This window comes from Euprymna scolopes, chromosome 27, assembly GCF_053919585.1.
Source record: "Euprymna scolopes isolate OS-2025 chromosome 27, ASM5391958v1, whole genome shotgun sequence".
Lineage (NCBI taxonomy): Eukaryota > Metazoa > Mollusca > Cephalopoda > Sepiida > Sepiolidae > Euprymna > Euprymna scolopes.
The window spans coordinates 32,414,887-32,432,993 of NC_136508.1; the positions used below are offsets into that span (position 1 = coordinate 32,414,887).

General features: G+C 37.2%; 1 protein-coding gene across 1 annotated transcript in view; it reads left to right on the plus strand.

Annotated features, from left to right (window-relative positions):
- LOC145248803 (uncharacterized) overlaps positions 1-18,107 on the plus strand; it is a 2,668,808-nt gene that overhangs the window by 1,117,912 nt on the left and 1,532,789 nt on the right. The window contains exon 4 of the mRNA XM_080110455.1: positions 16,715-16,814. Coding sequence (XP_079966581.1) covers positions 16,715-16,814 — 100 coding nt within the window. The remainder of the gene's footprint in view (positions 1-16,714; positions 16,815-18,107) is intronic.

Consider the following 18,107-nt stretch of genomic DNA (forward strand, 5'->3'; position numbering starts at 1 on the left):
CCTTTCTCCTCACTCTCTTTTTCCTTTCTCCTCACTCTCTTTTTCCTTTCTCCTCACTCTCTTTTTCCTTTCTCCTCGCTCTCTTTTTCCTTTCTCCTCGCTCTCTTTTTCCTTTCTCCTCGCTCTCTTTTTCCTTTCTCCTTCCATCGCTGTCTTTTTCCTTTCTCCTTCCATCGCTCTCTCTTTTCTCATACCCCCGCATATTTTCCATCCCCCTCGCTCTCTTTTTTATTACCCCCTCGGTCAGTTTTCCTTTCTGCTCGCTCATTCCCCCCACCAATTTCTCTTTACTTTGATCTTCGCCCCCCCCTCTCTCTCTCTCTCTATCTCTCTCTCTCCTATTCTCCCTAGCTCTTTTTTCCGAATTCTGTTATCTACTTCCCGTGCTTTGTTTCTATTTCCCGTTGTCTTTTCTATCACGCCTTCTTATTGAGCCAGTCCCTTCTACTTTTCTCCCACATTAAATTGTTCTTAACCATATCCTTTGCTTTCAACGCAAACTGAATGTTGTAAAAGAACTAATAAATTTACATCTTAACATAAACTAAAAGAACTAAATTTAAAGTTTCAAAAAATATCAGAGAGGAACGAAAAACGTAAAAACAACACAATTATTTGTGTTGTAAATTGGAACTAAAACTTATCAGTCATATCGTGCGTTCACTCAATCTACGCGATTTCCAATGAAAACTATATTTCAAGCTTAAACTTGACTTCTTTTCGTTTACAGAGAATACAATTTACTTTGCAATCTAGTTGCGATTGTTTTCTTCTCGTTTATACATGGCCTTTCGTACGAAAGACATATTGCTGGTCATTCTCTACTCTATTCTTCTTCTTTTTTTCAAGAAGCCGCCCGACTGAGCTACAATATCTTATCTCTTTCTGTTTTAAAACATTAAAAGCAAGAACTCTATCCTGTGTGCATAAAACCAATTTAAATTTCTATGCATAGAATTATTATCTAAAGAGCGTCCCATCCGTACAACACATTACCATGCAACTGCTTCCTTGCATACTACACGATCATTTTCAAGTCCAATGCCAACAAGTATTTGATGAATCGTTCTCTTAGGTATTTAAATTTTTTTTTTTTTTTTTTTTTATTACATTTTCACCCCAAACAAGGCAAATTGCCACTTTGGTGTAGGGGGCTACTATCAGGGGCAACAACTACTGGGGTACTATGTAGGGATTTGGGCAGCAAGGTGTCGGTTCACGTTACACTTGAACTTCTGCACGTCAGTACTGTTGGGGAAGCAGGGACCTGGAATGGAATTCCAGAGTCTTGCGGTTCTGGGGAAGAAACTATTGGAGTAAAAAGATCTTTTACATCTAGGGACCTCTACAGTGTGGGGGTGGGATCTAGTAGCCTGTCGGGTTTGTCGAGGGTGCTCGCGTCGTGGGGGCACAAGTGATTGCAGTTCATCAGAGCATTCACCACTAAAATACTTGTAGAACAGGCAGAGGGATGCAACATTTCGTCGATGGGACAGAGGCTGAAGCTTAGATGCCAGTTCAGGGCCTATCAGATTTGCGACTCTCTTTTGAACCTTGTCAAGGAGCGAGAGACTAGTAGCAGATGCACCAGCCCAGATGTGGCAGCAATACTCCATACATGGGCGAATGGTGGCCTTATAGAGGTACAGGATACTTTCGGGTGTTAGTAGTTTTCTAGCACGGTAGAGAGAGCCTACCTTTCTTGCAGCGGCCCTGGCAATGCCTTCAATGTAATTGTTCCAACTCATGTTTCCTGTGAACGTTAGGCCAAGGAGTTTGAAAGATGGACTCTCAGATAAAGGGTCGTTGGCCATTGCTATTGGTGGTAGAGAGGGTTTCTTGTAATTATTGAATGAAACTAGTTTAGTCTTGGCAGCATTGAACGCGGCCAACCACTTTTGTCCCCATTCCACTACAGATTGGAGGTCTTCCTCTAGTGTTTCTGCCATTTCTTTAGAAATGTGTTCATTCGTCTTCCTGTCGTGTCTGCCATAGAGTGTAGTGTCATCAGCATATATACCCATCTCAGAGGCAATGTTGTCGGGGAGGTCATTTATGAATATCAGGAACAATAGAGGTCCAAGGATAGAACCCTGGGGCACTCCCGCATTTATATCATATTGTTTAGATGTGCGACCGTCGAGGACTACCTGGATTTTTCTCTTATCTAAGAAGGATTTAATTATGTTAAGTGTTCTACCAGTGATACCGTAAGATCTAATCTTCCTGAGGAGACCCTCATGCCATACCCTGTCAAAAGCCTTAGATATATCTAGAGCTACCGCTCTGTCTTCCCCCGCTTTGTCCAGTGATTGGTATATACGTTCAGAGATCACGGTGAGGATGTCTGCTGTGGAACGGGCTTGTCTAAATCCATATTGTTTGTCAGTCAGTAGTTTAGCATCTGTAAGATGATGGACTAGAGCATGGTTAATTATGGTCTCAAATATTTTGGCAAAAAGTGGGAGGAGGCTAATGGGGCGATAATTTGATGGGTCTGTCCTTTCGCCAGAATTCTTGAATACTGGTACAACAGAAGCAGTTTTCCAACAGCCCGGAAAGCAAGCTTCATTAAGACATTTGTTGTAGAGTTTGGAGAGAACTGGAGCTACTTCGGCTGAGCACTTTTTTAATAGCACAGCTGGGATAAGATCGGGTCCACATGCTTTTGAGGTGTCAAGGTTTTTTATGATAGCATGCACCTGAGCAGGGGTGGTTTTCAGATCGTCTAGTGTGGCGTCTGTCCGCATAGGAAAGTCAGGTAGGGGGTGGTTGGAAGGGTCCAGTGTGGAGTTTGAGGCAAACCGACTGGCAAGCATGTTAGCCTTGTCGGTTGCTGAGGAGACAACCTCGTGATTGTTGGTTAGTGGGGGAATTGTTGATTGCCCATTATTTACTACACTGTTGTAGATTTTCCAGAAGTCTCGAGTTCCTAGTTTTTGTGCTTCGATGCGCTTTTTAGTGGTTTCCGTAAATTCTCTCTTAGCTGTCGCTATTTCTTTCTTAACGTTATTTCTAGCTTCTATATACTTCAGTCTGTTTGAACTGGACTTATGTCGGTTAAACCTACGGTATGCATGCTGCTTTTGAGTAATGGCAGTTGCACAAGTCCACGTAAACCATTGGGGAGAGTGGGGCTTATTATAAAATTTCCGCATGGGAACATGCGCTTCGATTGCAGTTTTGAACCAGTCAGTGGTCTCGTTTGCACACTGTTCAGCAGGGAGAGAGAAAATATTTTTCCATGGAGCATCTTTTGGCAATTACATTCATCATTGCAAATCCTTTCATAGTATTAGTCGGCATCCAATTGAAAATATAATTCACCTTTATCCTCCAATGGCTTTAGCCTTGATAACCACTGATTCATTAGTATTATGAAGAAGAAAAGCACACTCAAATAAAATAAATGTAAAATAAATTCGTTGAACAAAATTCCGCCAATTTGATATCACTTTGATGGATATTAAAATCTAGATATCATGGCATTAAATCTTATGTCTGAAATCCTTAATCTCCATTATGGATCAGAATACATCGATTTTAGAAAATGCCTTAAATTACATGCTTAAGATTAAGGACTCTTAAGAATTGGAAAATCAGAAGAAAAAAGTTACATAACTCGTATCCTATGATTATTCAATGCAAATGGTATATATTTGAATTTCCAAATACCAGGTCTCGATTAAGATGTGTCCATTCAATCTGCGCAGTTTACGATGGAAATTCGATTTTAAATAGAAGAGTTACCTATCGGTCGACGGACCAATCCTTTTGTAGACACATTTGGGCGCAGCTAAGGAGACACATTTTAAACATACAAATAGAAAGTGTAACCAAGGAAACACAGTTTAAACATATAAGAGAAGGAAAGTGCAATAATCAATAAAAAAAAAATACCAAACAACAAATGGAAGTAGTCGGGAATCGATTTCACGAAAAAGATTACCAAATTGGAATGGATGAGAGGGATACCTCCAAGATAGAGATAATAAAAGAAGAAACCTTAAAAGGGAGTAATTTGAACGCGAAAACAGATTACAAAGTGTCGAAAGTTCTTCGAAATCCCTATCGTATTACACTCCTGCTATTCAATTAAAGATAATCGTTCGCAGGAGATGAAGTCTAATGTCAATTATTTTCTGTCGAAACTCGAGTAAACTCTGGATATTGCACTCGCGTGTATCAACAATAAATGAAGATTGCTTTTGTTTTTTGGACTAGTATTTTTCTCTGTTATTATGAGTTCTGTAGTCGTCTTATTAAAAAGTAATTCTAAGTAACATTCTCTCATGATATAAATCTCACCTGTCTGTTTAAATGTATGTATGTATGCATGCTTGCCTTAAAATTTCGACAGAGCCGACTGATTTTCACGAGATTGGTATCATTTGAATCTCGACCCTTTGGACGACAAATATCGAAAAATTGGACAAAAACATTCATTCCTTCACCCTCAACTTGGCACTTTTCTACAGTGAGGGTTCGCTTTTCGCCGATATTTTCAAGTCATTCCCTCTTTTCGATTGTCTAACCTTAATTTAAACATTCGTCACTTCCGGTTTGTCGATGGCCGCAACATAAAAGACGTCACGTTTTTGTTGTTTTTGTTTGTTTCTTTATTTTCACGTTATTTTCCTCCTTCGCGGTACGGGTTTGAGCCTGCCTGCCTGCCTGCCTGCCTACTAACACTTTTTTCTCCATACACGCCGGGCACCTAGGCTAATATATTATACGTTTAATTGTTTCTCTGAAATCTGAACTAGACAGAGCAATGCAGTGAGGTTGTTTATTTATATCGTACGCTGGATTTGTTTTGTAAGATATTGACAACGAGCTCCATATTAATACTCTGCCTCTTCGGATAAGGTATTTTCTTTTAAAATGTTAATCAAATTAAGTGTTTGGGCGATTAAGCAGAATCGGGAAAATTAAGTTAGGACGTTTTGGGTATCGAATTCGCTAAAATTAGTAACTGATTTCTGATGCCAAAACGATTCTGTTTTTATTTGGTTTTGTTTAAAACTTAAGTTCTATTGTTCTTATTAATAATAAAATGATAAATATTTATTATCTTAAACTCTCGGAAAAATTAAAATCTTTGAATCGCCCCAAAAAGTTTGTTTTTACGTGTGCGAACATATATACACATAGTACACAATGTTACAGTGATGCGACCCTCTACGCCCCAAAACAATTCTATGTTTATAAATTTAAAAGGGAATCGGTAATTATTTTCAGCTTTTTAAGAATATTAGAAATGGTTCACCGGAAGCAAAAAATATCGCCTATTTGAACTCTTTCAATTCTATACACAAATTCATAAAAAAGACTGTTATTATTATTATTATTATTATTATTATTATTATTATTATTATTATTATCATTATTGCTGCTAGTTGTGTTTGTTATTGCTATCATTATTGCTAGTTGTTATTGTTGTTAGTTGTTGCTGTTATTATTTTTAATAGTTATTATTGTTATCATTACTGTTAATTGTTATTATAAAGTGTTAATATTATTGTTATTATTAGTTGATATTGTTAGTTTTTATTGTTTTTTATTTTTGTTATTGTTGTTTTCTTGTTCTGTTATTATTAATTACTTGGTATTTTTTGGATTTTTATTACACCTGTTTTCATCTTAAGTATTATTTTGTGGACCCATGATGGAGTCAATGATTTACTTGGTAGAATTCAGTACAAATTGAACTCTTCTTGAGGTTAAAAGTTCAATCATTAGTGTAGATAATACTAAAAAATACAATTGTGAATTACTTAGAACTTCTGGCCAGTCATGTCTGATGATACAAGTGCATGCTAACCCCGTGGATTGAATAAATGGTTCCCTTCGAATTTCTGTGTAGATTCGCGAGTTCGAAATAAATTTATATCGACCTAAACGTTATCAAAATAACACTGAAGATGAGAACAGAAATCCGAAGAATCCAAATAAGACAAATAATCAATCCCCATCTCAAAAATCTAGAAGCGTAGTTTTTATTTATGTTTTTATTAACAGTGAAAGGTCTTCATTAGTAGTAGTAGTAGTAGTAGTAGTAGTAGTAGTAGGATTCACTTTCTTTTCTGTTGAGAGTCATCGTGTTTCGTTTCATTTAACTATTATTCGTTAATTAAATAGCATTAGTTCGTCTTATTATAAACATTATTCGTCTTTATTTCCGTCGGTTTTCAATTAGACGAGCGCAATTCATCGCAACGAATTTCAAAATGTCGGTTTAATAAAATTGCAATTGGCTGTCCGGAAACGAAAGACATGCGCAAATCTCCAAAGGACAGATGATTCGTGTCGATTTTTGTCCGAGAGAAGACAGTACAAAAGCGGTTGTTAAATCGAACATTTTTTTTACGGAAGAAACTACGAGAGAGATTAGGAGAGGAAAAGGGCGCTTCCTTGTTCAAGCAATAAAATTTCTTTTGTCTCTATTTATTGTGCCAAGACGGAGGTTGGCAGTAGGGTTCAAAAACCAACACGTGCTTTGAGTGTTCGATTCTCGTAAAATTCCGAATTTGTAATCAATGTTTCTTTTATTCACTGGTAAGCTGTTAATTCTCTAAGGTAATCAACATTTCAACGTTTATTCAATCTATTATACATTTTAAATAACTAGAATTTTCCAAAATAATAGCAAATAGATTTAGAGCATTTATAAGATTGCATAGAGGAAACGAAAGTATCATTTCTGCCAACCACCTCTGAATCGGAAATGGTTATGACAATGTTTCTGATTAATTCTACATCGACTTTTTGTATACATCCCTACCTGAGACCTCGTCAAAAATTAAGAGTTATTAATTGAAGGTTTGCATCGGTCTGTAATGAAATGTGTCACAATTAAAGAAACTTTAAATTTTTAACACTTTAAACAAGTAAGACGCTAAATCTGTCGGTTTTTGTAACAGACACATTTAAGACCGATTTAACTTTTATACGTTATTTTAATTTTTCAAATTCCTTCATTGAGGATGGAACATACACAATTTATATACTTTATTTTTCCGAACGAACCCACTTCTGATTAGAATGCAGTACTGTTGCCAGATCGGGGAGGAAGCGATAAAGTGTGTTATTTACTGCCTTGATAAGGTATAAAACAGACTTTGAAATCTTATGTATTCCTACATCTTCTTTTTTAATAAAAGAGTCACGGCTTATCAAGTCCTGGGGGCTATTCGAGGATAAGTGTTGATGAGTGTATTGTGGTCAGTGGGACAGTATTGTAGTATTCGTTAGTAGTGGAAATTTGGCCAAAGGAAACTGCTCGTCAAGAACTGATTTACGTTAGACATGAAGGCAACCGTATTATAGTCAGCTAGCAAGTGGGGAAACCTAAAAGAGTTCCACAGGCGTGTAGTTCTAAGAAAGTAGCTGTGTTTATGAAATCTGCGTTTAGGTTTTGGCACAGATAAATAATGGGGGATTTTTTTTACATAGTGGTCTTAGCTATATGAGTGTTGTTCGTGAGTTTAACAACAAGGGACCATACATTGAAGTTTAGACGAGCACTTTCTATGAAAATAACGATAGAGCATTGACAGGCTCGCAACGTCTTACCTAAACGTGGCGAGTCTACACTGCCTTATAATTTTCATGGCAGATGCTCGGCTTAGCTTGTACAGAGTGGAACGGAAAAGTTGTAGCCTTAAAGAAAACAACACTACAGATTTATTTTAAAACTTTTATTGAAAAGATCAACTCGTGTAACTTGATTTTGTAGAAAAGCTGGCACTATTCAATGTAATCGCCTTCAGTTTCAATCACCGTCTCAGTACGAAGCTGGAACTAGAATACTCGACGGACAGCGGCGACCAGACAAGCTTTGGTGTGTTGGAGGTCATGTTAGTGTTGTCCTCGACTCATGACCAAACGAAGTAGTCCAGTGGAGCCAGCTCGAGAAGGGAGGGGGGCCAGTGAGAGGAGGGTACCAAGCCGTAGAATTTGTTCTGAAGCCAAGCCCGGGTCCCTTTGGGCTTGTGGACCGGCGACGAGTCCTGCTGCAACCTCCTGGGTCTGTCAACGGCCACATGATTGCACCAAGGGATCAGCACACTCTTCAGCATATCTAGGTACACTTTGGTTTTTATTTCAAGTTGACTTCAAAGATGAGGCATGATTTGGCCCTTACTTGAAACCTCACCATCACCGTGACTGGAGACCTTGTTTACTTAACCCTGAGCACGTCGCTGTGTTTCGTTGCAATCCAGCGAGGCATTTTGTGGGTGCTGGCAATGGTCCTGTTGTCATAACTTGGATCGTTAGAGAGCATGAGTTGTGCAGCGATACATCTTCGATCTCCCTCATTGAACATTGTATCACTTTCAGACACGATAAAAAGCTTATATCGCTCTTAGGATTTGTATAGAATTGGCAAACTAGTAGATGGTCTGCAACAAAAAAAAAAGAAAAGCGGTTTTCATCAGACGGAAATGGAATAATGTCGTCTTTTCTAGAATGACTATTTTGTTTTTCTACTCTGCATATATGCCCACTCTGTAAATAATTCGCAACAATTTCACTTTTCTATAATTGACTTTCTCTCTATCTACTTAAACTAAGATTATATGATAAAAAGTTTCTTTATTAGAACTTCTCGTCTTGAGGAACGGATCTGCTTCCAAGCTGTCATTTTCCAAATATAATGTAAAAAGTTAATGCTGATCAGCTATCTTAATTAATCAATCTCTGGCCAAGTTCTATCATTACCAATCAGCACTGTGTTAGCTTACCAATCATCTGAAACTCATTGACCATAATCCTCAATTAGCTTTTGGTCCTTGATAAGCGGTGCCTTTACTTTAGGAAAAAAGTAACGAACGAATAACTGGACTGAATGATAAAGAATGGTTTAATAGACATAGGGGTGGATGAAAAAATTGATTATAATTGCCTATGATTAAACACGTCAGTGATACAAGTAATAAGTCGCTGATTGAGAGAAAAGGCTTGTGGTTTGTTTTATAGAACGGAGAATAACGATAAATATTAAAATTCTTGAAAAAAAAGCCAGTTAAGTGTAGTGTACTTTTCTGCAAAACGTGAGAAAGAGGACATTCTTATGGATACACTGAGCGGAAGCGAGTCTGAATACTGGCCAGAGATAAAATAGTGTCAAAATTCAATGGCTTCGGTATTCCTTGCGTTGTAAGCCAAAAGCAAGAATAAAAGATAAAACGGCACTGTATACAAGCGTTTCTGCGATACATTATGCTGGCCGGGAGATTTGAAAAATGTCCCCTGGCTATAGTTAATAATGACTGTGGAAGACTGTTTAATAGAGAGTGGGAGCATAGGCGACAGCAGACAAGGTTGCATTGAAAAATGTGAGTGATGGCTAGAATCGACAGCTGCAGATGCAAAGTGGAAACTTGGAAATTGAAAGAGAAATATTTCTTATTGTTCACGGAAGATCGTAGGAATTAATATGGCTAAAAATAAGATGAATTACCTTGGTATACAGAGTGGCTCAAAAACATGCCAACCCTGGAATGGTTAATAAACCCCATAATTTTTGGTACACTACAAGCATACTAACTTCAAGTAAATTTCAGTTTGATTTATCCACCAATTTTCATTAATAAATACTCAAGCCTGTTTTATTGCTTCCCAATAATAAGCGCACATGGCTACGTCATACAACATTGTAAATAGCTCTGATAGACTTTTTTGGCAATGACCTGGTTTTTGACTGTGATGATCGTCTTTAGTTTGGAAATAGTGTAGAAAATGTTCTGATAGACGTGGTCTTTGCCATAGAGCTACAGAAAAAAGCATTCGGGTTTAAGACCCTATCTGTGTAGAAGCTTATTCTGTATCATACACCTTGCTAATGTAACGATCATTAAAGTATCCCCGCATAACACTGAACAACAACATAACAAAAAATTATTCGGCATATATTGCTGTAATCTAAAAAAAGTCCGGTATAGACAGAAGTTTAGCTGTACTCAATGTGAAGTTCATTAATGATTTAATGGGTATATTTTCGGAGAGCTAAAAACGAGATGGTCACACTGTATAATCATGAAATCACTGACTTTAAAACTCTGTAAGTGGTAGCGTTATATTTCGCACTATTACTCTTGGAAAAGAAAACCGACAAGCAACTAAGTCCCACCTCTTTACAATAGAGATCCCTAGGTATAGGAAAGCCTTTTATTCCAATAGTTTCTTCCCAGAACTGCAAGTCTTTGGAACTCCCTTCCGGGATTCTGCTTTCCCAACTGTACTGATATGCAGAAGTTCAAGTGTAATGTGAACAAACATCTATCCACTCCTCTCCCTTCATAATGCCCCCCGCAAATTGGCTCCGGTAATAGTCCCTACTTCAAATTGGCACTTTACTTGTTTGGGGTGAAGATTGAATAAAAAAGAAAAACAATGAACAGATGCTCCAGAATTTTAGAACAATAACGGACTACGACTCTTGCGAATAGTTGGTCCTTTTCAAGCCAAACCGTGTAATTAATGGTCAAGACATTCTCTTTTCACTCCACCGACTTGTTTAAAGATATTCCGTTTGTTGGGGAAATGCCGAGAGGTATTGTTTTACCCTATTGCGACGACAACACTTGACTATTCTCGTTGGGTAAAATAGTGTGCTTTGTTTAACGCGGTCGACGGACAACGGCACAGATAAACAGAAAACGTTTTTCGAAAATGATATTTAATGCGTAAGCGAATAGATCCCACTGCATTTTAAATCTGATTACCAAGTCCGGTAACTAGTTTGCTGTCACCTATGCTCTTCAGTGTTATATCGAAATTTGATTTTATTGTATCTGCACTCTTTGAAATAATGGCAAAAACGTGTTTCCCCTGGGCTTCAACCTATGGCCTAAATTCTCCGATGATTTCATCTCTTTAAAATTACTTTCGTTTCTCCTATGACTATCATCATGGACATGGTATTAAGCTATCATTGCTGTCTCGTTAAAAGTTTAGATTTATTGTCCTTACATTGCGGTTGTATATCATTATGTTACCTCGCTTCTCGTATGATGATTAATATTGTGTATCATGTGAGTTATTCCGATTATTATTCTCATCTCGGTTATCTTTACAAAGATCCGAACGAAGTAACCTGCTGCCTTTTTCAGTTGCATTTCGGACTTTGGGGTATTTATGTGAAATTCGAGAACGTAGTTTTGAACTGGAACTTTTTTTTTTAATCTACTGAAGGTAGATTGTCCTTGTTTGGTCAGTCATAGCCGAACGGATGTGTTAATTACTTATATTATTTTTAGCTATCAGCGGTAAAAATAGTTCAATCTACGACTTCTCGAAGAGTATCATTTCGAATAGATTTTTACCAGTTCCTTTAACCCCGGCGTCAGGAGTCTACTATATATATATATATATATATATCCCACTCTTTCTTTCTTTCTGTCTTTCTCTATCTCTTTCTTGGTATCACTCTATTTTTTTTTCCACTTTATCATATCCCTTCTCTTCCTCTCTTTGTAACACACTCTCTTTTTCTCTATGTAACATTCTCTCTTCGTCTCTTTGTAAGATTCTCTATCACACTCGCTTTCTCAAGTACAGTCTCTCTCTCTCTCTCTCTCTCTCTCTCTCTCTCTCTCTCTCTCTCTGTCTCTCTCTCTCTCTCTCTCTCTCTCTCTATTCCATCGCTTTAAATTTGACCATTAACACCGCATTCTCAGATTACACTCATTTTGCTTTTCGCTCATCTTCAGAAAACTACTTAAAGACAAATCTCAATGGAGTTGTTAGTGTTAATTAAAATATAAGTTTGTATAATAAATTATTTATGATCTGACTACTGATTTCAATTTGGTGTTACGTTTCTCATCGGCAAAATGGATAATGCCCTAGGCTATGGAATATGCTATGACGGGAAAAAAAACTACCAAATCTTCTCTTTTCAATTATGTACTAGTAAAGAAAGGTGTAGACCGACAAGTATTTACGATGGGCAAAGTGAAAGTTTTCCACATGCAATGTATAATTCAAGTATATACGTTTTTTTTTTCATGACGAAGCCTGAACATAAATACAGAAATCGTATTTAAAATTGAGGTTTTATTCGTTTGAAAAAGATGAGCATTCACTCATTTTCTTAGACAGCCAAAAGGGGGAAATGTATTTAATCAAAATACGGACACAAACACAGTTGCCGCACGCGCACCGCTTATTTTTGTATATAGATCATTACACATCTCCGATTGGTATCAGATTTAGTTGTTAGAGAAGAAACTACGTTATTCCTGGACGGAAATGACGATACTTCACGACTACTGCCATCTCTAGATGTTATATTTTGTCCTCCCACCTGCATATTATTTAGTCCGCTCGTCGCTCATCCCAGGATTGTCTACATACTTTTGCTTATTTTTTAAACATCGATCCTTATGAAATTTATTTCATAGTAATAACTATATTTACCCGGCGTTGTTTATACTGCGACTTATATTTTGTGGCTTTACAAACTATTTTTATTGCAACTTTGTTATAATACGAGATCTAAGCAAGTAAGGACGCCTGGGCGTCCACAGTGTAGTAATTATTGAGATCTATATAATATATATATAATATACATATAATATATATATAATATACATATAATATATATATATATATATTATATACATATAATATACATATAATATATATATAATATACATATAATATATATATAATATACATATAATATATATATATATTATATACATATAATATATATATATATATATATATATATATATATATATATATATAATATGCAAAAATAGCGTGGCGGCATGTTTTTCACATGCGGTTAAGTGTACTTTTATTGTGGAGATATATATCCCCGCACATGATTCTTTAGTATTATTGGATTTCCAAAATTTATGTTTTTCTTTCCTTGAAACAAATTATTTTTTTTTATATTTTTTATTTTTATTCCATCCACTTATCTCTAACTGTCTATAATATTTATTTCGCTCTGATGATTTGTGTGAAAACAACATCGGCTATATGCACAAAGAAATACATGTAAGACGCTTATTGAAAATGTAAATATAAAATTCACTTCTACATTTAAAACGAAGAGAAAAGCACCATGATTTAGGATTCATTTTTTTTTTTTTTTTGTAACCGAAATTTAAATTTACAAATAATCGGAATGATCGTTTTTTTTGGGGGGGGGTTACATGAAGGTCACCACTTATCAAGGCCCGGAGGCCACTCAGGGATAAGGGTTATTGCGTATGCAGTAATCAATGAGATAGTATTGTAGTAATCATTAGTATTGGAGCGGGCGGTTTGTTAGAAATTTGTTTATGTTGGACTTGAAGACATCCAAGTTGTAGTCAGGTTGGAAACAGGCAAGCGGAAGAGAGATCCACAGTCGTTCACTTCTGAGAAAGAAGCTCTGCTCATGGAATCGTTTTGATTTAGGCACAGATAAAGAGTGGGGAACATTATTGACAGTAGTTTCAGCCAGACGAGTGTTTCTTGTGAAAGATTGACGAAGGGGGACGAGAGATTGGAGCTCAGACAAGCACTTGCCATGGAAATAACGATATAACAAAGACAGGCTCGCAACGTCTCTTCTGTGGGAGAGAGGCTGCTGGGAAGAGAAAAGGACATCCCCCACTAAGCTACAAAGTCTATTTTGTACTCTTTAAAGGCAGGATAGGCTGTTTTTAGCAGCTCCTGCCCATATGTGGCAGCAGTACTCCATCCCTGGACGTACTTGGCTTTTATACAGATAGAGAATTGCATCAATAGTGAGATATCTTCTGGAGCGTTAGAAGGATCCCACCATTTCCCCAGGGTCCTTGGCAACAAACCTGATGTACGTGTTCCATTTTAGATCAGGAGTAAAGGTCAAACCCGGAAGCTTGTCAAAACATCGAGCCTCCCCAAGACGAGAACCATCCATTTCAATTGATGCCAGATGGGGATCAGAGCGTTGATGATGTAAAGATAGAAGTTTGGTTTTGTATGCATTAAAATGGACCAGCCACCTCTTCCCCCACTGTACCGCGTTCTCAAGATAAGAGGAGGGAGAATTAGAGAGAACTTTGTCATTTACGGCCTTTAATGTGTTGCCATAGATGTTTGTGTCATCAGCATAGATGTCAACAAATGATTTAAGTATGTGTTTTGGGAGATCATTGATGTAGATCAGGAAGAGAGTTGGGCCCAGGATGGACCCCCGAGGGACTCCAGCATTAATACTGTGGGCCTCTGATTTCTGCCCATCAACGACTACTCTTATGAGCCTATCGGAGGGAAACAATTTAATGATTGAGAAACCATTTCCAGTGATACTGTAGTTGGAAATCTTGTGAAGTAGGCATTTATGCCATACCTTATCGAAGGCCTTTGATATGTCAAGAGCAATTGCTCTGGAAATGAAGCATTTGTCAAAAGATTCACTTATCCTATGAGATATAACCGTTAGCTCATCTGCAGTAGATCTTGCAGAGCGGAAACCATATTGCATGTCACTAAGAAAGTTGTTTCTGTTGAGGTGGTTAACTACTACTTTATTTAATATGGATTCCAACAACTTACTCATGACACACAGGAGACTTTGGTCTGTACTGAGAGGGAGATTACTTTTCACAGGACATACTGATGACGTTTTCAGGGTGTTGGGAAGCACTTCTCCTTAAGGCAACGTTTAAGCAGCTTTTGAGTACGGGGGCAAGTTCTGGTTGGAGCGTTTTCAGCTCTATAACTGGAATGCCGTCAGGGCCAGCTGCTTTACTGGAATCAAGGTTCTTGATTAGCTGTGCGACCTCACGCACAGATATGTGTATGTTGCATAGCGTGTTTTCCCTTATAGGTGGAAATACGGGAAGTTGATGACCTTCGTCTCATAGGGTAGAATAAGCTGCACAGTTCTTGGAAAATAGTCTTATGCTGACGAGATGACCTCATGTCCATTGGTGATGGTTAGGATAAAACACACGTTTCTGTTCAGGATCCTGTTTGCTATTTACCAAAACTGGTGGGAACCGAGCCGTTGATCAGCTACTTTGGATTTAACAGACTGAGCATATAGCTCTCTTGCATTTTTATTACTTTTTTACAGTAGTTCTGGCGTTCCTGAAAGCAGCTTTAGTCTCAGTACATCTATTCCGTTGGTAGCTATGGAAAAAGTGATTTCTGTGCGCGATGGCAGCAGCACATTCTGGGGAGAACCATGGCTAGCTGTCAGTTTTTTGTTGGAATTTTATGGATGGTATGAATCGGTCTATGCCTATGGTTAACCATTCGGTCAGGTCTGATACTATAGAGGACACATCCTTTTTAATCATGAAATGCAGAGGTAGATCAGATATAAATGTACGGAAGCTATCTCAGTCAGCCATAGAGTATCGATATACAGTACGGTGGAGAGGTACGTCTGAGGACTTATTACATTTCATTTTTATCTTAACTGCTACAACGGAGTGGTCGGAGGATCCCAGAGGAGATAGAACGGAACATGAACATAGCTCAGGGGAAGTTGTGAGGAAAAGGTCTAGAAGGCTTGCATACTGACCGGTAGTATCGGGCACATGGGTGGGTTCGTGAACAATCTGAGTGAGGTCATAGTCAGTTGCAAAATCATGACAAAACCTCCCCTCGTCATCGGTCTTATTTGAGTGGGTCAGCCATTCCACATTATGGACATTTAAGTCACCGCAAATGTGAATGTTAGTTGAAGGATGAGCAGACAGGATGTGGTCAATTTTTTCAGATATGCTCTTAAAAATAGTAACCCCATTGTTGTGGGGGCGATAGAGGGCAAATATAAATGCAATGGTATAAGCTAGTGCGACCCGGAAGCACATATAAGGTAAATTAAGGTGCTCTTTGGAGATATCCCTACCACATGGAAAGCCATCTTTAATGTAGGCACATATTCCATGTCCATGGCGATCTTGGGGGTCAGATTTAGATGTTAAGTTAGAGTATACTTTAATTATGAATTCGTCTAGGGAAATCGTTGAGGATTATTATTTAAAGAAATATAGATAGACATGTATATGTATGGATGTGTAAATACATTGTAATCTCTTAAACTAATGAACCGATCATTGTGATGTTTTTTTGAATTTATATTTCGGCAATACGGCGATTAACATAAGCACACTATTGATGTTTTTTAATACTGTACTATTTTTTAATAATCTTTATTGAAACCAATATCAATTTTTACTCTCTATAGCTTGCTTTCATCTGTCAACGATCTTGTAAATGCCTCGCATGTAATTTATTTTTAGGTTTTGATATGCAATATGAATCTCATTCATGATATTAAGTCTCGTAATGTTCACTTGACCATCTAAATAGTTTGAAAATCACCGAAATAAGTGATAATTCAAGGTGACTAGGCCATGAGAATACGCAGGATGCGGCAAGATTTCAATAACAAAATTCTCTTAGATCTTTGTTTAATAGTGCGGGGTAATCACGAACATTATCATGATGGAATATAACTTTTTTTTTCTACTGACCAAAAAAGTTGTTTTCGGATCCACATGGGTTAGAATATTGCAGAGAAATGTTAGAAACTAACCAGGGTGATATGTTTAAGTAATAAAAATGTGTACGAAATAAATGTCAATGGTTTAAAATAGTTATTTAACAAACCGGTAAGGACTTTTGCACCGACCTTATCGCTTTTCTTAAATAAAACAAAATAAGTGTCTTAGTATTGTATATAATTTTGCATTTTCCTTTTTTGTAGGTAAGTTCAATGTGCCCTCTGAAGTACATTTGCGGCCTGTTACTGATCTACACATTGCATGTGTTGGATGGAGGGGCTTGGGCATGGATAGGACCAACAAGTAAGTTCAGTTTTTTATTTTATTTTTTTTTTTTTGGTCTGTTATGCTTTGAATTAGTTTTCATCTTATTTGATTTTGTGACATTCCTTGTTTGTTTGTAACGCATGTTTTTTTTTAAGAAAACTATAGTTTTGCGTTTTTTGTTTTTTCAGTGTTTTTCCTATGTCTCCTCGGCCTTTCTTAGTTAATTTCTTACTTCCGTTTTTCAGCTTCGTTTCGTTTTGCACACTTTTTTGTTTGACTCCTTCCTATGTTTCTCCTTTTTCTTTTTGAACCTCTTTTTTTCTCTTCAATCTCTTCTCTCTGACTCACTTTCATTATCTCTTTAACCCGCCTTCTCCCTTTACCTTCTTTCTTTATACCTTCAACCCTCTCTATCTATCTATCTATTTATCACTTTCCTTTGCACAGTTGATTCTTTCAGGTGGTTGAGCCCTATATCGAAACGCGGTATAATTGCGCTTCATCCTTCTAGGCAGCATCTTGTAACTCGTGACATCGGTTAGTCGCTTTGGGCGTCCTTACAAGATCTTTATTCAGATTTTCTTTCTTCCGACTAGGGCTCCTCAAAGGCAGTTATTTGTTCTCCATCTTCCGGCCTGGTGCTACATTTCGTTGCAGTTAGACGCAACTAACTCCCCCTTCTTATTATCCCCCTTAATCTTTCTGTCTTTCCTCCTCATCTTGTTTTTTTCTTTTCTTACACATCTACATTCCTCAACATTACAATTCTATTTTTGCTAGTTAACTTAATTGGTCAAGGCGGTAAATTTCTCCTCGTAAACTTCCAAATAATAAAAATCAATTATAAATATGTTTAATATAAGAATGACGGTATCGCCGCACTAGTGAGTGCTCATCCGAGCTAACAAAGATTGTAATAACTTTAATCTTTAGTGTAACAATGAAACAATTACCACTGTAAAAGCAACGCCTGAAACACCGTTGCATACAAATGGCAACGACAACATTGTCTTCTCACTAATTGTGTGTCCTTGAATGTTGTTGATTCAAGAAAAGCAAAGGGGGGCAATTCAATTTGAAAATAAGAGAGAAAAACTAAGCCATTCTTCTATGCTTAAGCGAACAGGTATTGCTTGTGTCTTGTTTTTGGTTTCTTGTTTGCATTTTGTGGATAATATCTGAAAAATTATTTGGAGGCAATTTTTCCTAGTCCAGTATTTGTTGCAAAACTTGTTTATTTTTTGTTTCTCTCTTTAAAAAAATTCAACGTATCTCTCACGTATTTTCACGTCTCTCTTCTTTTATCTTTCCCCTAATCTCTGCTTTCTT